General features: G+C 31.3%; 2 protein-coding genes across 3 annotated transcripts in view; both read right to left on the bottom strand.

The window, feature by feature from the left end:
* LOC127734325 (transient receptor potential cation channel subfamily M member-like 2) overlaps nucleotides 1-27,256 on the bottom strand; it is a 571,123-nt gene that overhangs the window by 114,545 nt on the left and 429,322 nt on the right. The window lies entirely within an intron of this gene.
* Nucleotides 1-27,256, bottom strand: part of LOC127734332 (uncharacterized) — an 86,497-nt gene that overhangs the window by 29,591 nt on the left and 29,650 nt on the right. The window contains exons 6-10 of the mRNA XM_052244178.1: nucleotides 26,526-26,655; nucleotides 25,018-25,198; nucleotides 17,638-17,903; nucleotides 16,020-16,136; nucleotides 9,542-9,595 (exon numbers count right to left, since the gene is read on the bottom strand). Of these exons, the coding sequence (XP_052100138.1) occupies nucleotides 9,542-9,595; nucleotides 16,020-16,136; nucleotides 17,638-17,903; nucleotides 25,018-25,198; nucleotides 26,526-26,655 (748 nt within the window). The remainder of the gene's footprint in view (nucleotides 1-9,541; nucleotides 9,596-16,019; nucleotides 16,137-17,637; nucleotides 17,904-25,017; nucleotides 25,199-26,525; nucleotides 26,656-27,256) is intronic.

Genomic DNA, 27,256 nt, shown 5'->3' with positions numbered 1-27,256 from the left:
AAATTGTGGCTGCGGCAATCGAAATGTCCGTCTTTTTCTGTGACGCAAATATTCAATAACAACATATCATGAAATATTTTGACTTAATCAAATAGGTTAAAGTAAATTGAAGATTTTCCTAGCAGCTAATAAACAAGAGATGTTAATTTTGGTTTAACAGAAAATTTTTGACCCTATCAAACAGTTCAACATATAAACCATTAATAAAGTTGAAATGAATAAGGTAGTATCGTTGAAAATCACACTAGCAAAGTAAGTTTGGTCTTGGACGGTCGTGTTAATCTGAATTTCACTGATTTCAAAATCGGAACAATAATTTATTACGTCATGTTCAACTGTATGTTAATTTTCAAACTTATATACTGTGTTCATTTCAGTACTGTTCCACAATTCGCTGTTTAGTAGTTTTGCAGACAATTCCGTACCTTGTTGATGTGTACAGGTGAATAACAACTACTGAACAGTCTGCACATAGACTGCACACCTTTTTGATGCACATGTTTACAAATACGATATCTAGTGTACATTACTTTAATTTGACTTCTGTATCCGAATAGAGATCATTTCATTTGTCTGACACGTTCTTTTTTTGTGGTGATGTTTGAAACTAGTAATCAATTAGTCGAATTATTACACTTTTAAAAGTATCATATGAAATTGGTAAAGATTGCTATTTAGAATTGACGAGGCACATAATGGAAAATTATTTATTTTTAAATCTATTTGAAATTTCTCGAAAATATTTGAAGACCCATAAATAAATGAATCAATGTCAAAAATCTAACATTAGTTATTGAATACATGCAATATATTTTGTTTGCCTGTTGTGGCAATTTCGCACTTTTGTGTATGTTAGTTTATTTTTGTCATTTCTATGTTTCAACATTGTTATGTGCCTCTGATATGTATTTGGCCCCTCGTCTGACCTCTTTTGTGTATAGGTAAAATATAATTTACCACATGCTAGTCAGGCTTTCGCTATTATTATTTTACCAATATAAGTTCATTAAACTCATCTACCGTTAACACTGTTTCCCTATATTTATCGTGATTCTGTATATCTGGCTTAGACTTCTAAATATTTTTTAACCGATTTCGTGAACGGTTGAAGGAAAATGTAAATCCTTTTATGAAAGGTGTTTTTGGGGTGTTTTAAATATCTTTAGAAATACAGCAAACTACTTATCCACTACACGAAAAGAAAACATTACAGAAAATGGTATCAACATTTTGTCTATACTCACTTTTTGTCATTTTCCTCTTGTCATAAAAAAAAAATCCCATGTGTATAAACAATATTTGAAATTGTTGAAAAAAGTAACCTAACTTCATGAGTCACTTTCAGGAGTCATTTTTTTAAAAAGTGTCTTCCAATAATGTAAATTTCCATCCTTACTTCTTAACATTGAATGCGATAGCTACCAAATTTGCGAATTTATCAAATATATCTCCGGCAGTCGTTAAGACATAATTTGTTAAAAGCCATTTCTTTTTAAGGTGTTACGTTATCACATTCTAAGGAAAGGTGCGTTCTAAATTGAAATTTATAACGTGTTGTTTTCATTTTTTACAGCACTGGGTCGATACCTCTGCTGGTGGACTATCAGTCCCCGAGATTATCACCAGCCCAGTAGTCAGTACTTCGGTACTGACATGATTTATAACAAACCTTTCTAAAATTGTCCGTTAATAAAATTTTAAATTGTTAGAAACTAAGGTTTCAACTCCCTCTGGCAAAGTTGACCTTAGATGGATTTGGCTATTTTTAATGTCCTTTTTTATTAAATTGCTCAACAACTGTTTCGGTTCTTATACATCCTTGGCTTTCAAATATTCGGCTTTGAGCGTTCCTGATGAATGTAAATCCAGAAAAGCGCTTCGGACGCATGAAATTTATAACGTATTGTTTTAAGTTTTTAAAATGTAGGAGTTTGGAAATGTTGTTCTGGATTTAAACAAAAACGATATCAATAAAAATGATATCTTTAATAATTAAAATTTCAATAATAAGGATACAACTAGCAGTTCAGAGAACAAATAGAAAGTATTTTCAATGTTTTGAATATTCGTTCTGTGTAATCAAAATAATGTCATTAACCTCGTGCGTCCGTAAACTTCACCAGGAACGATCAAATTCAACTATTTGAAAGCAAAAGAGGTATAAGATCTAAAAATATGATGGGATATATGACCAAAAAGGGACCTAAATATAACAAAATTCATATGAGGTCAACTTTGCCTGATGCTACTGGTTTAGATTTTGAAGAATTTCTTGATTGATTAACGATAACTGCAGAAAGTGGTATCGTGCCAGTTCTAATGAATGAAAATAAAACTATTAATTTCATGCGGTCGAAGCGCTTTTCTTGGTTGACATGCATTCGCCAGGAACGCTAAAACCGATACATTTGAAAGCCAATGATTTTAAAAGACTATTTTTTACGTGATGAGCTAATTGACCAAAAAGGGACCCAATAGAATAGCCAAAATTCAACTTCTGTCGACTTTGGTTGAGAATGATAAACCATAAAGAATTTCTTTATTAATCAACGGAAAATGGAAGAAAATTTTGGTATAAATTATGCCAGTACCGAAACTTTGACTAGTGAGCTGATAATTACCCTCGGTGACTAACAGTCCACCCCAGTTATATCAACACAGTGCTAATAAAAGAAAAAAATATCAATTTCATGCGTTCGAAGCGCTTTTTTATCGACCTTTATACGGAAGGCTCAAATCCATGCAAGTGGAAGCAAAGCATTATAAGACTACATTTACACGTGATGAGCTATATGACAAACAGGGACCCATTAGACTACAAAAGTTCTTCTTATGTCAACTTTGCTTGAGGGATGAAAAACCTTAAAGAATTTATTTATTTATCAACGTAAATTTTAAGAAAAGTCTCTTCTAAATTATATCAGTACCGAAACACTTGATGATGTCCCTAATTAACAGTTCACAAGCAGAGGTATCGACCAGTTTGAAAGCGAAGGATGTATGAGACATAAAACACGTGATGAACTTCATGATAAAAAAAAAAATCTTCAAAAATAGTCAAATTCAACTGTTCCTGATATGAGGGAAATGAAACGTAAGTTTGTGAAGAATACAATTTACAACATATAAAAACTATGTCAAAATTGTTAAAAATATAACTCGACTAAATTTTGTAAATACTGTAATTAGTCAAAACCGAAATTACAAAATTTACATTTATTACACAATAAAGATATGTTGTATGACCGTATATCTAACAACCAAACTTTATGGCAAAACTTTGCTGATTGCATAAATAAAACTATGCAATTATAGCTTCGGATAAATAATCTGCTGTATAGACATTATTTTGTTAAAGCTCCTTCATTATAAGCTAAATGTGTTGTAATATTACAACAGTAAATGTGTATTTATTTTTAATTTGTCATTTGAATAGGTTGTTCTTATTGCTTGTACAAATCTACAAGAACTAATCGAACCTTATCTGATTTAGAAGCATCTTACCTTTATCATATTACTGTTCAACTTTGAAGTATTAGTTTTCTAAACTTTTTTGAAAACATTTAGCTTCTCGCTAAATTTTCTTTGTTTTCGCTATAGTTAATATAATAACAGAGAATATATTATTGGTGATCATCTTTTGAAAACCTGACCATTATCAATATCTTTCAAAATAAATCTTTTTCTGCTGAATTGTCATTGAATTATAATCAATTCAAATATACTTTGTAAATCACTTGTGTTCTAAACATTTCTACCAAAAAACTGTAATATAGACTCAAACAAAAGTCATTTCATGATTATGCTAAATATGGATCAACCTATAGAACTTTTGGAACTAATAGTCTCTTTGTGTACTTATTCTTTTAGATGTACTACTCATACTAATGTCTAACAGATTTAGAATGAAAATCTTTTTGTCAAGAGAAATCATGCATTTTAGAGTTGACATGACAATTTTCCTACCCGACTAAATTTTAATGTCTGGTGAGAGAGAGTGGTAGAACCTTTGAATACAATGTCTACCAGTCCACCCATGAACAATCATTATCTTTGTATTTAGTACTAGACTACTAGTGTAAAATTAAAGAAATGTACAAATCAGGGGAAATGTTTAAGTATACAATGGTTACTCATTAATTCTTTTATAGAGCATTTGATGTTGATCTACATGTACAAGCTAAAATCTTTTGTCCTAATAAGCCAAAAAGAGTGACTGACAGATGATTTTCCAACACTATGAAAAATCTTTCTATTAATGATGTGTTAAAATTTTTAAATCACACAATGGTATTCTGTCTAAAAATGTGAACCTTAAGAAGACAATTTATTTTGAATTATAAATTGCCATGCAGTTCCAAATTAAAAGAAACAAAATTTTGACATATTGAACAACTCTTGAACTGTTGCTCTTGACAATTATTTTTATTTGTTTTAGAAATTATTTCACAATCAGAAATACTAACATGCAACTTGTCAAATATAGTTCTATATCTAAAGAAAACAAACGTTTGGCAACATAGAAAACACTTGTACTAACTTGCTTTTGATAAGTGTTTTAATTGTTTCAGAAATGGTTTCACAATTAGAAATACTCATTTCATTTCTCTCTCAGTTCATCTTATCTGAATTCTATGCATTCTGATACTGTTCCCTACATACCCACCAAAACACTTTGGTAGTATTTTTGTGACTTCAACATTGTCATTTGGTTAAACTAAAAATCACTCAGAATATTTTTGCCTTTGTCCAAATTGACATAAGATTTGAAAATACAAAGTAAATGGGATGTATATAATCACTTCTTGTAAAACAATATTGAATTCAAAATTCAAACAACTGGACTTTGACAAGACTAGGATTTTTGTACTCTTTGTTAATAATGAACAAATATAAAAATTAACAGTGACATTTTTCGATTTAGATATTTACAAATGTCTTGCACTAACCATGGAATAATTATATGGCATTTTACTTCCATGCACTAACAGACTATTGAATGTCATTTGCTAACTATTAATCAGTCATTTAAAATAAACTGTTTTTCTTGTGTATTTTGCTCTTAGACACACTGCTTCTACAGATGCTAAAATTTGAGCACAAATTGAAATATATATATATATTTTTATTGGTACAATGTAACCAAAAAAAAAAGATCTCGTCTTTTTTTTGTTCTGCGTCTTGTTAAGACTGGCAAAAATGAAGATTATAAAGAGATGTATTGGATAGTTCGTTGCTACATCTTGTAAACGACTTCAATCTCATCGTCCATGACTATCATTTTAAATGAATCTTGCATCATCAATGCTTTTTCTGTATTCATTTTCTAATATTTTATTAATTATATTTAATTCGTGCAAAATCTATATGATATGCCGTTATTCTAAATTCTTAAAACATAAATACTAATCTTGTTTTTATATATCAGAACCTTTGAGTCATCTATAGTTCAAATTTCTGATTCAATAAAAACTCAAGGAAAAACTTGTAGCAGCTTGATAAGCTGTTTCAACGACCATCTCACATTAACATTGAAAACAGTTCCAATGAATCTGTTATAGCAGTTTTGGCTCTTTAAAGCAGACAGCTAATCTTACCAAACATGTTGTCATCGCTTTGAAAGCTAAAGACGCAAAGCCTATTTTACTATCTTTTTAAGTGCTTCCAAAAATCTCTTCCTTTCAGATTTGGAAGATAAATGTATTATTTGTCAGTGATTCTCATACCAGCGAGTGTAAAAAATATCCTAGTCTTATGTTACCACCATTTAGTGTACTTAACACAAAATAGCAGTACATATCATATGTCATATACATTGGCAATGTACACTCTGATTAATGTAATCAAAATTCAAAGCCATTTCGTGAATCGAGTCTTTGTGAAATGCACCATAATGGCATCCCTTAAACTCTTCTTAACCCAAGAGACAAACTAATGTTTACTTAAAAACATATAAAAGTCTTTGTTTCATTAATGCAGACGAACAACAAAATGGTCATAGCAGTACATGCTGATAATATCAATGTTCTCCTTGTCAGTAATAAACTGACCTTGAAAATAAAAAAAAAAAATGATAACATAATACGAGGTGTCACAAGTTATCAATAGGTTTTAGAACTGTGTTCTTAAGAGAATAATTTATATGCAAAGAAAAATCTACAGCAATTTCCTGCTCAGAGAAAATATTTCAGGTCTCTAAGAATTTACTGTCCTCTTAAAACATCTGGACATAATAATAAATTGTGTGTATTGACATGTTTAAACTACATACACATTTGTAAGTACTAAAAAAATCTGTACTGTTTCAGTGTTTTTATCTGTCTTGACCATTTCCAGACACACTATCAATATGAGTATATAATTGACAGAACTCACAAAAATCAATGTGCAACAAAAATTGGCTAAGATCAAAATGTGTGTTGTAGAAAGCATGCAACTTGCTTGGATGTTTTTCTAGATACAATAAAGGTAGACCTACGTTCCCTAGATGGAACAATGTCAACAACAATCAGATAGACCTGGACAAAATTCCCTTTTCTGATTCTAATTAATTTTATTTTGTGTTACGTCAACCACTCAAGTTTCTATTTCCAATAATGGTCTGTGCTCCCTAAATATCAATGTGCAATAAAATAATAACTATGATTTTTAAGTTCAAAATCTGTATTGTAGAATGCATGCAACTTGTATACCCCAAATCATGCATGTTGTTCTAGTTACAATAATGATAGACTTACGTTCCCGGGATGAAACGATGTCAATATTAATCAGATAGACCCGGGCAAAAATCCCTATACTGATTTTAATTAATTTTATTTGTGTTGCATCAACCACTTTCTATTTTCAATAATGGTCTATGCTCCCTAAATGGAAGGTTAACCAAGTAAAAAAAACATAATCAGTTCTGGGCAAATTCCCTAATCTGATTGTAATTATCTAACTACTTTTACTAGTAGTAACAATTTTGGTCTACGCTCCCTGTATGGAACTTTGTCCACATTAAAATAATCAGATCTGGTCAAAATACCTATTCTGATTGTAAAATAGTGTTGTGTTAACTCGTGTAAACAATCAACTCTTTCCGAACTTTCCATTTGACCCTTTTCATAGATTGCTCTAAACAGTTAAAAATTCGGTCAGCATGGAAGAAGAATTTTAAAATCCGTTTCTTCTTTAAACGGAGTACTCATGTAACATGTCCGGTTTTGAGATAAATGTTCTGCTTTTCCTCGTATGAGTCTAAGTGTTTGAAAATGGCGGCTAAACAAAGGTTAATTTCTAGGTCGTCGTTGTTACAGACTCGCTCGTAATGTTGACGAAACGCTCATATCAAAAGCGTTGTGTAAACGATAATTCCAAAAATCAAATAATATTTGTATAAAATATAAGGATTTTCAACAGGACTGTTAAAAATCCTTGTCGACGAGAAACATGCGTTCACTTGAACGCAAAAATTAAAACTGAAGTTACTGTATGTACACAGGTAAATTGTGACGTAGGTGAGTACATCTCATTGATGTATTTTTAATCACCTAGTTAATTGCGATGAGAACATGTTATGAAGGCAAACATATAAACTATACCCGATTACTTCAAAGATAACAGTTCACCTGTCTTTTGATATACATATTTATATACTGAACCAATTTCAAGAGATTTTTGACCAGTGTTTGAAACATTTACCCTCAGGGTTGTAGATCCAAACCTCTCGACTGTTCTTGTTCATCGTCCGCATGCAAATAAAATCCCGATGGTCATGTTACAGATCTTTGAATCGTGAACGATGAACAATCTCGGGAGTTGTTAGCCATATGCATGACATATTGAATTATCCGGTCAATTAATTGAAGATAAAAAAAAACAGGTTACTGATGAATACAGTTGAGGACTTTGCCAGGACAGCCAGATGAGTATTAACTAAACACTTTATGGGAATGGATCAGAACTGCTCGGTCATGCATTCAGAGGCGCATTTGAAAACAACGATGTACCACGAGCTGATGGTCTGCCTCATTCAAGAACCCCAGGTGTATGGATGATACATATCATCTCTTCTTGACAAATATGGTGTTGTTTTAGCAGACATACACTAAATATATTTTTATATGCACAAATGCTCATTTGGAGTGTCTAGCTAAACAACTTGAAATTCGCAGCAAACCCGGGAATCCACATTTACCCCGACATCATTCACGAAAGAAGGTATTTTAGAAAATCAAAAACCCGTCCTTATTCCCTTCGGTATTAACCCCATCTAGTAATGTGCTTGTATCTCAAATATCCCAGTGATTTGTAACATGTCATAAAATTGAGAATGGAAATGGGGAATGTGTCAAAGAGACAACAACCCGACCATAGAGCAGACAACAATATGTTTAAAGTTGAAGTCAGTTTTTGTGTTAAGACTGGAATAGTTTTCGAGTTATAATTCGTTTTTTTATTTGTCTTCCAATTGTTTTGTTTTAGTACCACTTATAAGTCTTCGGAAGCCAAACATTATTCAACTGCTGATTGACGTTTAGTCCTCGAATGTATCATCAGGCCAGTATTAAGCACGTTTGTGTTTACATGAAATTTGAATGATATGTTCATTTTCTATAAATTTTATTTTACTGTTAATAAAATTTTGAAATATTCGACACACTAAGATTTTCTACCCCCGGCATATATTGCCTTAGCCGTATTTGGCACATTTTTTTCAGAATTTTCGGTTAATGCTAATCAACTTCGTATTTAACTTGACTATGCGATGGTAAAAAAATATGATAGGGACTATTGTTTGTAACAGCAGTACTCATTACTGTGTAAAAATGTCAACCCGTTTAGATGTAAAAAAGATAACAAAGGAGTAGGCCCGGTAAGACCTCTTTTTGGCCCTAAATTTAACGTTTTTACAAAGTTGTTGAAAATGTAAACTGTAAGCTATTTATTGGAAAGTAGAATACTTTTGTTACATAAATATGGGCTGTTTTGACAATATAATTGAAATGCATTAGGTACTAGCATCATTATTTTATGCAAAATACTGAAATCTTCACAATTTTATCAATTATGCTAATTTTAAGACGGTTTTTGTCTAAAATGGAAGTGGCCGCACTTGTATTCAGTCTTAATAATTAAATATATGTTGTTTTGATAATAATACATAAATATTGAGACTAAACACGAATGCGGCCATTTCTTTTTTTTAAATAAAAACCACCTGAAAAGTGACGTTTTATGGCATATTAGATAGATTTTTCATATTTTAGCTTGAATTTGAGCGTCTTTAATGATCAAATCAGTTCAAATCTTTAACATAAACCAATTGAATCAGCTAAAGTAGACACTTTTTAAAAAAAAATGTCAAAAATCAAATGTACTTCAAAATTTAGGCCGAAATTAGCCCTTACCGGCGGACCTTCTCCTTTCATCATAAAGCTGTGTAGCCTAGAATCTTAATAAAGTTGAACAATTCTTAAAAAACGGCATCTGTGGTCTCGTCTTATTTTCAAATAAAGAAAACTAATATGATTTACTATTTAAATGATATTTGTAATACCTTTAAAATATGTTGAAAATCTGTATCTTCCCTATTTCTTGATAAGACTGTTTCCTAAAAAAATACATGTTTTGTATCAATAAAGTAATATTAAGATATTACGTAGAAATTTCTTGTACGGATCTAAGTGCAGCATCATTGTATACCGCCCCTAAAATTTACACACACTAAAAATCCATGAAATGTGAAAGTAAGTATTTACCCTCTATTTTCCTTTTTAATTGTTATTGAATTCATACATATGTCATTTGATCTCTGGGAGAGATTTGTCTCATTAGAATTATACCAGATCTTCTTATTTTTATATAAAAAAGGATAAATGTTATTGATTGCAAAAGAGAGGCGAATGATACCAACAAAACTATATTGTAGTACAACAGATCACACCAGTTACCAACATTCGACTGCTCCAAGAAGATAGACATAGAAACAGAGACAAAGAACTAATGGTCTTAATAATCACTATTTAGACATCTAGATTTTATATAAACAGTCAGTTAAACCAAAATGTGTAATTAAAAGAATAGGACAAACCAATAGCTTAACAAAAAATAAAAAACTCAAATAGGGGTAAATTCTAACTGTCAATTTGAAATTTAGCAATCCTCCATACAACACATACATACATATGCCGGAACTAAAGATTTTGAAATCCGAGATTAAGAGTATTATAGGTTATTAACCTTATATACACTTATACAATTGGAATCTTGTATTTATGTATTCACATTCAACCTTTTTGATATTTATTGAAACATGATAGTCTCAATGTTTTATCGATTATGGTTTTTTTCCTGATTGTGACATTTTGATTGAATATACGCTTTCCCTGTCGACGCACCCATATTTTTATTTCTTGCTATTTTTCAGTTTTTGTGTGTTACATTAATTTGTATCTTCTTATGGATTTATGAGAAAAATTGATATATTAGATTTGAAGATGTGTAAACTACTGTTGTCTACATTTATGCAATAACGTAGAAGAAGTTATTCTGTGAAATTTTTAAAAAGCCTTCCAAACCACTAAAAACGAGCATTTCATATAATTCGAACCATAACGTACATAAACAAACAAGAGAATAATTGGCTGTTCATTACTGCATAACAACATTTAGAAGAAAAGCAAACGAAAAATATATTATTGATAGAGGTTATTATCACAAATTTGTTATGTTAATTTCTTGATTCTGATATTTTTTTAAAGTCGGTTTTCTAATTGATAGTTAAAATTTTAACTTAGGCCACGTTCCCATTGAAAAAAACTCAATTTGTGCATGTAGTTTAACATAGGTTTTGACTACATGCAGTCGATAGTCAATGTAGACCTTGTGTTGGTTAAGTGTACATTAAACTAGATATTATGTACGTGGATTTTATTATGAATATTTTAGAAAGTAACATATATTGAATAAAAATTATAATAATAATATTATGAATTAAATTATTTACCTATTTATATGAGAAAAATTCAGAAATCGCTCTAAAAAAAACATGAATTAATAGCCTTGTGGACCATTTGATTGTCATAGCGAGGATGGATTGTTTGCTGAAAAAATATTGATTTTAAACCGTTTTTTAGTACGATTTATTTATTTAGTGCAAAAAATATTTTTACTTTTTGCACATAACTATTTCTTGTAAAGTTCTGCATTTTGTAGGACAGAATACGTATTTTCATTATGTTTTGGACAGATTATTGTTTACAAATAGTTCCAGTCCAGACTATTCATTTCCAAAATTACCCCATGGTCACTTTAGTCTTCTGCCGATCGGCAGTAAAACCCTCGCAAAAGTGGGCCGTCCGTTTGGCTGTGCGGGGCCGTCCGTTTGGCTGTTCGGGGCCGTCCGTTTGGCTGTGCGAGATGTACAAGTACCCAGCAACGTCCGGTCAGAATGGGGACATTAAATCCGATGTCTCATGTAGAGAGCGCGCCGCGCTCTCTGCACGTTAAGAACTTTGCAACAACTCTTTAAGGGGCTCGTATGTGGCCTGTTGCAAGGCAAACTTTATGTCCCTATCCAATAAACTGTCATTTTCCAATGACACTTCAAATTGGCCCAATCTTCATCTCGGACGGCCTCTATTACAGGATCTACCTAATGTATTTATTGTGAATTTGTTCTCGCCTGAAAATGCATGAAATTTGTTTTTAAATTTCAAAATCTCTTTTTTCGCCTATTGTTACGATGCTTGAGCTTGCGTTATTGTGACAGTTTTAGAACTTATAAAGTTTTCTATATTCAATGGTCGGTTTCATCATCGCGGGATAAAGATTTTGTTTTACATTAATAAGAAAACAACAAGTTTTTTTTAGTAGCATACAGGAACTCTTTGTTGAAACCCCCCCGCCCTTCAGTTTCAATGGAATCAAACCACTTTTCTCACTTCATACCAAATATATGTTTTCTTAAAAACATTGTATTTTAAAATATGTCCCCCCCCCCCCCCCCATCCTTATATAAAAATATTTGAAAACTTAAGAAAAATTTAAAAATTGGTCTGCGCTCAACAAAAGTTTACAGTGAAATTTTTAATTCAATTCTACTTAATGTATATATATATATATATATATACAAGTCTAAATTGAAAACAACGTTCAAACCTATGATTGCGTTGGATAAAAACCGCATTTTTATACGTGTGCATGCAAAACAAATTTCTTGTTAGAGGGGTCTAAATACAGCACAAACAACATTTTCCAAAAGACCAAAAGAGTGAAAAAGTATATTTTAACAAAACGCATTTGACTAACAGGTCGAACAACAAATGTTCTTAAATCCTGCTGACTGCCATTGGCGATTGCCAAATAAACGGATCACAAGGTGTAATAAATGGATCTTCTTAACTATAAATTTAATACCAAACAGAAAACAATAAACTTGCGACAAAGATGGTATACCGCAAACAAAAGTGCAAAGATTTTTTGTACACCATATCCGGATTTCGACAATTAATGTCTCTTCAGTGATGTTAGGAATCGAAACGGTTATTGGAAGGCCACATAATTTACCTCAATTTAGGATAGACTCTTGAATTTTGAGGAGTCAAAATAGGATGAACGGATCATATGAACCCGAAGGCAAATATAATACAAGCCCAAACGAAAAAATCTAAACAAGTCTAAATTGAAAACAACGTTCAAACCTATGATTGCGTTGGATAAAAACCGCAATTTTTATACGTGTGCATGCAAAACAAATTTCTTGTTAGAGGGGTCTAAATACAGCACAAACAACATTTTCCAAAAATATATATATAGTGTCTAAAAATAGCAACAATCAACATTCAATCTATCTAGGCGTGGATCAGTTTGTAAATAAACTGATGCAGTTACTACATTAAATTATATAAGTGCCTAAGAATGAAACTTTAACACACTAATGAGTGTTATAAAATTAGTTGTTATATTTTATATTATTCACGCAATATTTCGCTAAACAAATTAGCTTCATCAGGCGTGTGCATCTCTCAAGGTGAAATCGGATGCATGACAAAAAAATATTTTTGTAGCTTGAACTGCACAAAATTTGAGTAAAAGTTTAACAAAATTTAATTAAATTATATATATATATGTACTTTACGTGTACAGGTTGTTTACTGGAGTGAACAATTGTCATGTATAGGTAATTAAAACCGATGTACAGATTAGAACGAATTTAATTTGAAATCAGTGTTCATTACATGAAACTAATTGCAAACAGGTTTTGACGACTTTGCCCCCAGTAGAACTATAGAAAAAAAAAACTACAATAACGTGTGTTATTCAGACACTGTTTTTGAAAAGGATCACTCGTGCATTCAGTGAGTGCATATGTACACACCTTATGACCTAATTACCTTGTTTTATAAATATAATTTTTCTGAAATCCACGAAATTACGAAGTTACTGACTGCAGGAGTAACTGCAACAATCAAATGTTTCCATGTACAAACCTCTCAGGGTTGGAATCTTTCAAATCGTTTAAATCGAACTATACGAAGGATTTCCCCTTTTCTTTTCACGTTCAAGCAATTTGTAAAAAGGGAAATTAGCTACGAGATATGAAAAAATAGAATATGATTTTGTTTGGTTCAATCATTAATAAAATTCACTAAATAATGAAATACTAATTCGCTTTTAGCAGCCAATTTGGTTTAATTTTGTTACAAGAAGCAAAGAAACATCGCTGAGGAATTATTCACTTACAAGTGAATAATTCGACCTCATTGAATCCGTATTCATGTGACCTTCAATTTAACCCATTAGCTAGAGATTGGTTACGCATATATAAGTCGTTTTAAAAATCCATTAAAAAGAAAAATTAATATTGAAAGTTAAACAAAGGTGAACCATTTCGTTGACTGATTCGATCCACAAAAATATCATTCTTATACAGGTAAAAACGATTATAAACTTATTTTTTTAACCTTTAACATGAAATCAAAAAGACCTAGAAAAGTCCAACTACACGAGGTCGCCATCTATTTAAATTTATGTTTATGTTTATATCGGATTATGTGACCGTCGTCAGTCTTCGGAGGTCATCTCGATAATAAATTAGATGGCGTCTAAACTTAAATACACACGAAATGCTGATATATATATTATTGAGTACATGCACTGTTAACTGTTTATTTCAGACTTATTGAAATTTGGGTACACGTTTAAGTATGTTATAAATCAAATATGAGAATTTGAGTCAAATCGGTGAACATGAATGTGACAGCTAATGCCCCTTTAAGTCAAATTGTGATAGAAAAAAATCAGTCTCAACGTCAAAAAAAAACTACCACCCATTTTGAATATAGGAATGGAAATTGAAAACAATATTGTCTTGTGATCAATACTTGGGTCTACTTGAATATCACATTATTGTAATGAGCATGAAATTAAAGTAGAAAAAAAATGATTTCAAAAGTAAGAAGATAAAAAATTTAAAACGAGGCAAAATCAACTAATTTTAATTACATGTTATTTCCCATTAAAAAAAAGAAACAGCTTTTTTATATATATATATTTTGTTCTTTATTTTATTATTTTTCACAAAATTTATACATGTTGTTTTTTCGTTTGTCTGATAATTCTTTCTTATTTCGTTTACATACGTCGTTGAATTTTTGAATACCTAAAATCTTTTAATCATATTTTTGTTGTTTATTTTTGTTTTGTTAAGATTTTTGTTTTTCTTGGTGTGGAGGGGTATGTATAAATGCACAGGTTTAGGAGCCGGGAAAGAGGATCATACACGATTATACACTGGCAAAGGTAGGGGGTGGGGGCAAAACTATTGGCAATTTATTTTGTTATTTAATATAAAGTGGCTACGAAAGAGGACATTCAATTACTTTTTTTTGTGTTCAATCTTTTTAATTATACAATCGCCTTAAATGCAAAATGTATCATTTTCTAATTAAAAACGTCGTACAAGTCAGATACAAAACACATGTAACAAAATAAACGGGATGGTAACAACCAGCCGTAAAGTTTTTCTGCACGAGTAGTCAGGTCAAGGTCCTTGGCTTGCAACGGTTGTTACCAGCCTGTATTTTGTTAGCTTTGTTCTGTATCTAATACTTACAGTACACGACGTTTGGTGTCAATACGGCCTTAAATATATCTTTGACTTTTTTCGAAATTGAACTTTTTCATTTGTTTTTATCTTTTTCTGATATTTCACAAGATCATGTCCTCTAACACTCTCTTATGCTATTGGATGCAATGTACTACGATAACTATAAGGAAATATTAAAGTGTAGGAAGAAGGTATAATTCAGTATGCACATTGAACTAGTTTACAATAGCTAGAAGAATTTGATTTTATTTAATAAAGTTTAACATATTGATATGTTTTGATCCTAAAATCGGTTATATAAAGTTTCCCATTTGATTTTATTTTACGTTTTTGATGCACTTCTAACCTGATTAAAATTGATAAAAGGGAAGGTATGTTGTTTAAAAGGCTTATTGATGTACATGTAAGGTACGACGTCGGTAGATTCTTTTTATTGCATTTTCTGTCTTTTTATTGTTTTCTGTTAAATTAGTTCATGTCTTGTCTGAAGTCAGCGCGATTAAGAGCTTCACAACTTGCAAACACTTTATTCTTTTGAAGAAAGTAAAATGTATCTTGACCACTAATATGGGATTTTCGTTTTGTGTCTTTGTGGTACCGTCTTGTTGACATGTCCTCTAAATATACTTGTATTTATAATTCTATTATACATTAAAAGAATAAACGAGGGTTTAACTATATACTCCAGGACCTTAGAAGTAGGAGTATCTACATATTTGATATAGCATTAAGTGTGGCACAAAATTTAAAACGCATACAATAAACATATTAAAAAACAAAAAAATATCTGTTTTTGACGAAGTAATTTTTAACATTTATTATTTACTCACACATACCGTCAGCATGTTTTAAACTAACTTTACTATAAAAAAAGAAACAGAAAAAAAGACAATTGAGCAACCATAAAGATACTTAAATAAACTACCTCGTATATATCTGGGAAGTGATTCTCCTCGAATCGAACACCATCTTCCTCCAGTAATACCGACACATACTCATCTCTATTAGCCACAATAGCTTCTTTCAAAAGTATATTGAAATTCTATAGAAATAAAAATATAACTTTAAATATACACCTATAAAACATCACGTTTCTGAGTAATTTCATGTTGAAGAAAATGTATTATAAAAATACATCGACTACATCATGACAGTATCGACTACCGCAGCACTTGCTACTAAAATATAGCACTCAGGGGTCAGTTGGTTCTACGGCAGCGATATCTACCTAGTGGTACACATGTATTATATTATCTTTAATACCAAGTGTAGAGCAAAAATCTGTTCTTTAAAATGAAAATGGTATTTTTTAATGTCATGCGTCAACAGATCTTTTTAGGATGTATCTTCATCAGGAAACGTTCGAGCTAAAAAAAAAGAATCTTATTTTACAAAAATGTTTAAACATAAATCTAGTGAAGCCAAATATAACCACTTTTCAACACTTAAACGTCCTTAACAGAATTGCAACATTGTACAAGGGACATACATGTTGGAATAGAACAAGTTGTCAAAATTACATAAATGAACATGACAATGGCTTAAAATAGTTTTATTTTTTTTTCTTTGAGAAAAACCTTTTGAAAATAACCTCATGCAATATTTTATAAAGATATATGCCCTCATACATCAAATATCAACTTAAAACTCATTAAAGATACCAGGCTCATAAAACAACGCTTAATATTTAGCGATATAACATTAATACATTTGAACTGCATTAACCATTTAGATCTTCCAAAAAATTTACAATAGATTAGTAAGTCAGGTTCACAGAATTTTTCAACGTATTCACAGCAGTTTATGCAGTACTATTCAATTACTTAGTTTCAAAGTGCTTCTTGCTAAATGCACTCATTTGCCGAAATGGTTACTAATTGTTTGTACATTTGTTAAACAGTAAATATTTGGATTATCTATAAATGAATACTTTAAGTAAAACAAATACACATGGGAGTTAACCGGTGCCCTTGGACGTAAAAACCTTTGTAGCTAGTTTTGCCCGTGTGCATATGTTTGGCTGCCTAGGTGTTTTGTCAAGTACATACAATTTTGTTTTTATTACATTGTGTGTAAAATGAAATAAGCATTAGGTTAAGCCATATATAGTTTCTGTAAATGTCTGAAAAACAACGAAATTCTGTAAATTTTAAATAATTCTAAATAATATTTAGCCATATCGCGGTCGTCTTTAGTTTAAAATATACTATAAATATCAATATGGAGAAGTAGTAGCATGTACATAGATTTGCCAACCGATTCTTTGTTTCATCCCTTCTATCCCTTGGTTTGCCAATGCCGCCGCATTTGCTTTATATTCGTGTAAAACTAATATCATATTTAAAGCGGAGCATACACAATTAATAGTGGAAAACACTTATATTTATTAACAGTGAAGGAACCAACGTTTATAGTCCGAAAGAATGTTTTCTCATGAATATTTGTTATGATTTCGAAGTTATGTAATTTAAGAGTGATAGGTTACCACCATTTCTTCAATATTTGTCGGACCAGATATTTTATATATAGGTATTCATGCTAACCTGTACTTTGGTATTTTCCGTTCCATTGTTTGGGTCGTTCATTTCTTGTATAAACTGATACGCAATGTAATAATACAATGGTAATGAGGCAGGAGTCAACGTTTCCTTGTAGGTCTCCATAAATGCTCCTTTTTTCGTATGGAAATCGTAGTTAACTTCACAAACAGCATTCATTGTAACTGTCATTGGATGGACCTTGTTACTATTTGGTTGGATCACACTTGGACACTTTTCTGAATTTGTTCCGGAATAAAGTTCTCTAGGGTCTATAAACCAAGCACGAATTAGAAGTTTAAATGACATTACTTTTTTTTGAATGAACATTTTTAACAGAATGAAATGAAACGTATGATCTGATAGTCTTTCAACATGTTTAAAAATATGTTTTTATACGTATGTTTGATAGAATAAGTCTGATGCACTATGGCTTTATTAGTAGTCGTTAGGAGTATGCATTTGGAATATTGCAATACAACGATATACATTCGTATATTATATCAAAATTGATGGTTTTTGGAAAATTCTATCAACAAGCATGTTTGAAGTTATATTTTTAAGAGTTAAATATATGACCAGCCTCAACTCTGTCATTTCCTCAAAAACAGTAAACGATCGAAATATTTTAACGTCAACAAAAGTAAAATAAGGGGAAAAGAGTGAAAAAATTTAAGCTAACTTTGTAGGCCTTGAGCAATTTTGACAATAGTATGTGGCAGCAGCACATCCTAACTTTTACGGAGATGTTGTTTACCGAGCCAAGAAGTTAAGATATGATTCGGGTAAACTTATCGATCTTTTAATAAACTTATTATAAAAGGTTACCAATTCAATACTGTAATGAAATCTTTGAATATTGTTTTAATTGGTATAAATATTGATTTTGTTATCAGTAAATTTAAATCAGACTAAATGTTTTTTGTATATACATAAATATATGCAAATTCTTGGCCCTACTATCTGTCAATACCTTTATCTTGGCATTGCACAAGCTCATGTTTTTTTCTGACTGTTAATGACGTCTTTACACTAGATCCATCGGATGTTGGTTGTGTACTGATTGATACTTTTGTCTTAGATGCATGATTTTTTAATTAGATGTTATTGAGTTTGAACTATTTGTCAGTATCTGCGAGTGATCTCAGATCAGTACTAAGTGTCTTTTTTGTTGTGGGGATGTATAAATACCCTGCCACGTCCGGTCTGTGTCTATGTTAGATGTAGTTCTTCTTTGTAGCGATCTGATGAGTTAAGAACTTTTCAACAATTTTTTTTCTAGTTTGTTCTTTTTTTTTGTACTGTTACACAACAGTCCCAGATTAAGGCGAGAGTTTGGCGCCAACAAGCAAGTTTAACCCCGCCACATTCTGTATGTGCATGTCCCAAGTCAGGAGCCTGTAGTTAAATGGTTGTCGTTTGTCGCTGTATATCATATTGTTTTCCGTTCATTGTTTTGTACATAAATCATGCCGTTAGTTTTCTTATTTGAATTGTTTGTTGTTTGACATTTGTTATTGTGAGGCCTTTTATAGCTGACTATGCGGTATGGATTAAGTCCTTTATCAAATGGCAAAATTCAAACCTCAAACGTATTAAACAAATGAAAAACAACTGTCATATTCCTGACTTGGTACAGGCATTTCCTTATGTAGAAAATGGTGGATTAAACCTGGTTTTATAGCTTAACATGTTCTTGGATTAATTTGCAATTCTCATGAGTGCAAATTGGAACCACACTTTTTTAACGGTAGAATCATCAAATTTGGCAATAATGTACCCCTGGGGATTGGTAACACAATACAAAAAAAAATTTGGTGTGACTCGCCTGGTTCGGCAACTGGAGTGAAAACATTGACAAAATCCTGTAGGATATTATTTTCTCCCGAAGGATTTTGAGAAATCCTATAGGATAAAGTCATAATCCCGTAGGATATTTTTAATATCCTATGGGATATTTAAATCCTATCGGATTTTCAAAAAAAGTGTTAAATCCGATGGGATTTTTGTTATCCTATAGGATTATCATGAACGACTTTTTCTCAGAAACAAATGTCCCTTAGGATTATTTTTTCTCCTAAGGGATTTATTTTGTCCTGGGGGATGTTTTTTCTCCCATAGGATAATTTTTCTACTACCGGATTTTATTTTCTCCCTTAGGATTTAGGATAAATTTTGTCCTGTAGGATACTTTGTTCTCCCTTAGGATAAACTTTGTCCTATAGGATTATTTTTTTCTCTCATAGGATAAAACTTGGATACGTTTTGTCATCTAAGATGGTTTTGTCAGTTTTGTTGGTATTTTACAAACGTTTACAATACTGTTATGATTTTCAATGCAAATAATTTGTGTGGTCCAGACTAAGGTGCATCACAAATCAATAGGTAAGACATTAAGACAATACACACTGTTTAGCTTTTATTGTTGGATTGCAGTCTCATATATATCACAGCGATTCCGAAATGATTTACTTTTATCAAATCATTATTTTTTTCATTCTAATTGGTGAATCGTACTAAACAAATGAATGACATTTCAATATCATATAAAGCTGTCGTAAATGCAATATATCCAATAGCTATTTTCGGTAATTTCCGTTTCATGCATGCCTTTTTTTCATTGATATTTGCTGAACGTTTAGTGGCAAATATTTCATGCATGTTATTGACGACCTTGAAATCTTATAAAGACCATACCATACGAAAACAGTTAAGTAAATCTCCTCCAACAATTAAACATTTAAACAGATTGTAACACAACTTCTAATCAAGCACACCTAGATGCAACGGGTCCTTGAGAATATTCAGATAAATGTTCAGTTTGGTTTTGATTATGTACTTTGCCTGCACTACGTGACAAGTAAATGCAAAAAGTAATAAATGTTCTCTGTCCAGTCCAATTGATTAATAACTATTGTCTTAATTCAAAATTGTGCCTGTTAACTTCAATGAATAAAATCGTATTAAAAAGGCCTAAATGTAATATATGTAGAATCTAGTAATGTAGGTTTGAGTGGCTCGCTCAAAACTGGTATAGATGAGATATTTTGGCAAGATTGACAATCGTTCTTAAATTGAAATGCAATGTATTACATGAAAATAAACACTTTTATTGTAGTCATCCGTCATTTCCTTCACACGTCTTAACTAAAAAATCACTCCTTGAAAATCTATTCTTACATGTCTTAGTTCCATCATAAAATGGCATAATCTTATATGATAGACCGTAAACAGTAGATCTAAGAACGAAAGAAAAAAAAAATTAAAAAAGAAATATATATTACTGTTCATTTGTGTAGTGGTTTTTAAATAGATAACTGAAAAAGGGCCGTTAAAGTTTCCATAATTATCGAAACATAACGTAAGGGTACCCAAATTGCACCTATTTTGACAGTTTTTTCACCTACGTTTATTTATGATCGAGACAATTATTTTGTAGATGTATCCTTATTTACTACATAGTTCCACCAATTTAATTTTGAATCCATATTGAAAATATTTTACTTTTTCCAGTAAATACTTCATCTGTTGATATATACTGTGAACGTTTTGTGTATATTTGAATATATTTAGCTATATTGAAAGACGTACATAATGTCAAATCATAAAATAACAAATTGTTTAGTCTCTAGGAAAACTTGTAAGATTTCCACTGCTATTTTTGCTAAATGGATGCAATTTGGGTACTGTGACGTTATACATGAAAATATTACTTTATAGCATTGTGCAATATCTTGCCTTCGTATACTGTTTACAAGAAACAACACCAATAACAAAAAAAAAAGAAAACTATAAATGTAATTATTTATAAATATTTCGGATAACAAATATCCTTCATCAGTATGATTATGATCATGGATGTCAAATGAATCATATCAATCTACTTTGATTAAACTATAACAATTTATCCGAAATATTTATAAATAATTACATTTATAGTTTTCTTTTTTTGTTATTGGTGTTGTTTTGTACACTTTTGGGGCGTTTATATAATTTATTTATGGTGTACATGTATCGTTACTCGTAACGATCCTGCGCCCTCGTTGGAAAGATCGTTGACTATTATTTCGGATAACAGATATCCTTCATCAGTATGATTATGATCATGGATGTCAAATGAATCATATCAATCTACTTTGATTAAACTATAACAATTTATCCGAAATATTTATAAATAATTACATTTATGGTGTTCTTTTTTTGTTATTGGTGTTGTTTTGTACACTTTTGGGGCGTTTATATAATTTATTTATTGTGTACATGTATCGTTACTCGTAACGATACAGCGCCCTCGTTGGAAAGATCATTGACTATTATTCAGACGTTTTATAGGTTTGAACGTTGTTTTCAATTTAGACTTGTATATATATATATATATATATATATATATATATATATAAACATATTTTAACAAAACGCATTTGACTAACAGGTCGAACAACAAATGTACTTAAACCCTGCTGACTGCCATTGGCGATTGCCAAATAAACGGATCACCGATGTAATAAATGGATCTTAATTATCAATTTAATACTAAACAGAAAACAATAAACTTGCGGAAAAGATGGTATACCGCAAACAAAAGGTGCAAATGTTTTTGTACACCATATCCGGATTTCGACAATTAATGTGTCTTCAGTGATGTTAGGAATCGAAACGGTATTTGGAAAGCCATACAATTTACCTCAATTTAGGATAGACTCTTTAATTTTGAGGAGTCAAAATAGGATGAACAGATCATATAAACCCGAAGGCAAATATAAAACAAGCCCAAACGAAAAAATATAAACAAGTCTAAATTGAAAACAACGTTCAAACCTATGACTGCGTTGGATAAAAACCGCAATTTTTATACGTGTGCATGCAAAACAAATTTCTTGGTAGAGGGGTCTAAATACAGTACAAACAACATTTTCCAAAAGACCAAAAAACTGAAAAAGTATATTTTAACAAAACGCATTTGACTAACAGGTCGAACAACAAATGTACTCAAACCCTGCTGACTGCCATTGGCGATTGCCAAATAAACGGATCACCGATGTAATAAATGGATCTTAATTATCAATTTAATACTAAACAGAAAACAATAAACTTGCGGGAAAAGATGGTATACCGCAAACAAAAGGTGCAAATGTTTTTGTACACCATATCCGGATTTCGACAATTAATGTATCTTCAGTGATGATAGGAATCGAAACGGTATTTGGAAAGCCATACAATTTACCTCAATTTAGGATAGACTCTTTAATTTTGAGGAGTCAAAATAGGATGAACAGATCATATAAACCCGAAGGCAAATATAAAACAAGCCCAAACGAAAAAATATTAACAAGTCTAAATTAAAAACAACGTTCAAACCTATGACTGCGTTGGATAAAAACCGCAATTTTTATACGTGTGCATGCAAAACAAATTTCTTGGTAGAGGGGTCTAAATACAGTACAAACAACATTTTCCAAAAGACCAAAAAACTGAAAAAGTATATTTTAACAAAACGCATTTGACTAACAGGTCGAACAACAAATGTACTCAAACCCTGCTGACTGCCATTGGCGATTGCCAAATAAACGGATCACCGATGTAATAAATGGATCTTAATTATCAATTTAATACTAAACAGAAAACAATAAACTTGCGGGAAAAGATGGTATACCGCAAACAAAAGGTGCAAATTTTTTTGTACACCATATCCGGATTTTGACAATTAATGTATCTTCAGTGATGATAGGAATCGAAACGGTATTTGGAAAGCCATACAATTTACCTCAATTTAGGATAGACCCTTTAATTTTGAGGAGTCAAAATAGGATGAACGGATCATATAAACCCGAAGGCAAATATAATACAAGCCCAAACGAAAAAATATAAACAAGTCTCAATTGAAAACAACGTTCAAACCTATGATTGCGTTGGATAAAAACCGCAATTTTATACGTGTGCATGCAAAAAAAATTTCTTGGTAGAGGGGTCTAAATACAGCACAAACAACATTTTCCAAAAGACCAAAAAAACTGAAAAAGTATATTTTAACAAAATTGCGGTTTTTATCCATGTCGAAATCCGGATATGGTGTACAAAAACCTTTGCACCTTTTGTTTGCGGTATACCATCTTTTCCGCAAGTTTATTGTTTTCTGTTTAGTATTAAATTGATAATTAAGATCCATTTATTACATCGGTGATCTGTTTATTTGGCAATCGCCAATGGCAGTCAGCAGGGTTTAAGTACATTTGTTGTTCGACCTGTTAGTCAAATGCGTTTTGTTAAAATATACTTTTTCAGTTTTTTGGTCTTTTGAAAAATGTTGTTTGTGCTGTATTTAGACCCCTCTACCAAGAAATTTGTTTTGCATGCACACGTATAAAAATTGCGGTTTTTATCCAACGCAATCATAGGTTTGAACGTTGTTTTCAATTTAGACTTGTTTATATTTTTTCGTTTGGGCTTGTATTATATTTGCCTTCGGGTTTATATGATCCGTTCATCCTATTTTGACTCCTCAAAATTAAAGAGTCTATCCTAAATTGAGGTAAATTGTATGGCTTTCCAAATACCGTTTCGATTCCTAACATCACTGAAGAGACATTAATTGTCGAAATCCGGATATGGTGTACAAAAACATTTGCGCCTTTTGTTTGCGGTATACCATCTTTTCCGCAAGTTTATTGTTTTCTGTTTAGTATTAAATTGATAATTAAGATCCATTTATTACATCGGTGATCCGTTTATTTGGCAATCGCCAATGGCAGTCAGCAGGGTTTAAGTACATTTGTTGTTCGACCTGTTAGTCAAATGCGTTTTTTTTAAATATACTTTTTCAGTTTTTTGGTCTTTTGGAAAATGTTGTTTGTGCTGTATTTATACCCCTCTACCAAGAAATTTGTTTTGCATGCACACGTATAAAAATTGCGGTTTTTATCCAACGCAATCATAGGTTTGAACGTTGATTTCAATTTAGACTTGTTTATATATAAACATATATATATTATAGTTTGTATTTTTGCGGAACTTATTTCGTCGCAATTTTCGCAATTAAAAACACATCGCAACAAAATCTGAACTTAGAGTATGTGTTCAAGAATATATGTATAGAGGTTTCTTAGTACATGTTTTCATATTTTCTAGGGAAAAGCAAACGTTCGTTTCCAGTATTAGAGTATTTTTTTATTCATATATATTCGTTAAGGTCGTGTAAAAAGTATATTCTCTGTCGAAGGTCAGGCATATTCTCTGAAAAAATATCATCGTTATAGGAGAAATATAATGGTGAAGTTACTAGTTAACACGATATTTTCTTTTTGAATTTATCGAACGCAGTACATGACGATAAGAATATATTTCGCACTGAAACACACACAAACACGTCCATTTTGTTAACTAGCATACCTGGTGTGGTTTCATGTTTCTCTTTTGTTGGATCATTTGACTCATTATTATAATCAGAGGCTTTCATTTCACTTCGATTCACTTCTGGTTTCCTTTGAGACCATCCACGAATGATTGCTTTTGTCACAAAGTCTGAAAATTCGGTTGGCTTTGTTTGTGTAGTTATATCTATTAACGTAACCTAAATGAATACAGTGTTGAAAAGAAAAGACTGAACATACTACGGAACACTAGTATATCTTTTTAACTACTCAGCTGAAAATGTATTTACTCAATGTTTGATTATCGTAAAATGTTTATGAAAGTAAAGTCAAGTCAAATGAACTTACCCTTTCCATTTACTATATATTCACACAAATTCTTTTTAGTGAAAACCTATCAATTTCTATCCCATTCATGCAATGTTGTCGTCATGAATTTTTATTCGTAAAAGTTCAAAACTATAAGAATTCGGCTATTTGTGTATATAAACAATACGTATTAGAAATAAATCTTTGAAATACGCATATTATATACAATCATGTTTTTGTGTTCGATTGTTTCTGAGTTAATGCAACTGCTTGGAAAATTTAAGTTCAAGGGAATATTAACAGCCTATATTGTAATAGCGTATTGTCATGTGAAAATTGCTATTAATACATGATCAATTTTTAGTTTACTTCAAGTGGTGAAATTTGCATATTTCTATGCGTATCCTTTTGATTTATTCTTCATTTTGATGTTTGCATTATTTTTTAAAGTTCCTTGACGTTTGTCTTTTTGACATTGTTTTACATCCCCCCCCTTTTTTTTATAAATATTGTATTTAAATTGTGTCAGACATCAAATTTATTCGTTCAGTGTATGTTTACTTGTTTTTGTTAATATGTCTTTTTGATCTAGTTAAGCCATTTCAATTGATATTTTATAGTGTGTCTTTCTATGTTGTAATGTAACACTATTGTTTCAGGTTAGGGTAAAGGTTGGCGCCTGTTAAAACGTTTAAACCCGCTGCATTTGTTTGCACCTGTCCTAAGTCAGGAACCTGTTGTTCAGTGGTTGTCGTTTGTAGATGTGGTTCATAAGTGTTTCTCGTTTCTTTTTTTTATATAGATTAGACCGTTGGTTTTCCTGTTTGAATTGTTTTACACTAGTCATTTTGGGGCCCGTTATAGCTTGCTGTTCGGTGTTAGCCAAGGCCCCGTGTTGAAGGCATCATTTTGACCTATGATTGTTAACGTTTTACACATTGTGACTTGGGTGGAGTGCTGTCTCATTGGCACTCATACCACATGTTTTTATTTCTATTAACAATAGAAATTTTACTTCTAAAGGTATATTGATGTTCCATTGAGTTACGGTTGTCGTTCATCTTTTTATTTTGAAATGTCTGTGTTTTTCATTCAATTTTGTAAAAGACGAAAGATAACAAATGGACATTCAAAATCATAAGTCGAAAGAGGGGGGGGGGGGGGGGGGGGGGGGCTGAAACAATAGTTAAGATACATTTTTAATGCTATCTTACTTACGAGACATTTGTGTTCTTTTATTTCTTTCAGTTTTTCAGAAAGACCATTTAGTTGTGGTGCATAGGAAATAACACCAAACGTCAATGGCGTTTTGTCTTTTACATATTCATCAGATGACTCAGAATTGCCACTGTAAACAAAACAATAATTTTAGTTCAAAATTGGATACCATATCGAGACCATCAGTTTCGTTTTTCTTTGTTGGCGTAGTTGTTCGTCAATATTATGGAATTCTATACGATTGTTATACAAGTGAGAGGTTTAGCTAGCTATAAAACCCTAGTTTTATTAACCATTTTATACATAGGGAAATGCCTGTACCAAGTCAGGAATATGACTTCGTTTGATGTGTTTGGGCTTTTGGTTTTGTCAATTGAATTTTCCTTGGAGTTCGGTATTTTTGCTATTTTACTTTTTTCATTATATACTGAATTAAAAGAAATGAATTTTTCAAATTTATTTTCCTACTACCTATTTATAAATTATGATCTCATTCGTAACATTGAAATTATTTCAAATAACTGATTATGAGAATTGTTTATGAACAACTCTTTATAATTCAAAAGTTTTCCAAACGATAAGTCAATGAAGTCACTTTTGAAATGAATAAATACATTGTATTGGCTGCTTGAGGTCTAAATACTGTCCAAATAAATCAATTGTCAATCTACACAGAGATTTGTTTTACATCGAGCAGTAACCCATATAGTGACAATTTATATATAGTTTGA

Source organism: Mytilus californianus, unplaced genomic scaffold (assembly GCF_021869535.1).
Source record: "Mytilus californianus isolate M0D057914Y unplaced genomic scaffold, xbMytCali1.0.p SCAF_3, whole genome shotgun sequence".
Taxonomy (NCBI): domain Eukaryota; kingdom Metazoa; phylum Mollusca; class Bivalvia; order Mytilida; family Mytilidae; genus Mytilus; species Mytilus californianus.
This window is presented reverse-complemented; position numbering and strand designations above follow the sequence as displayed.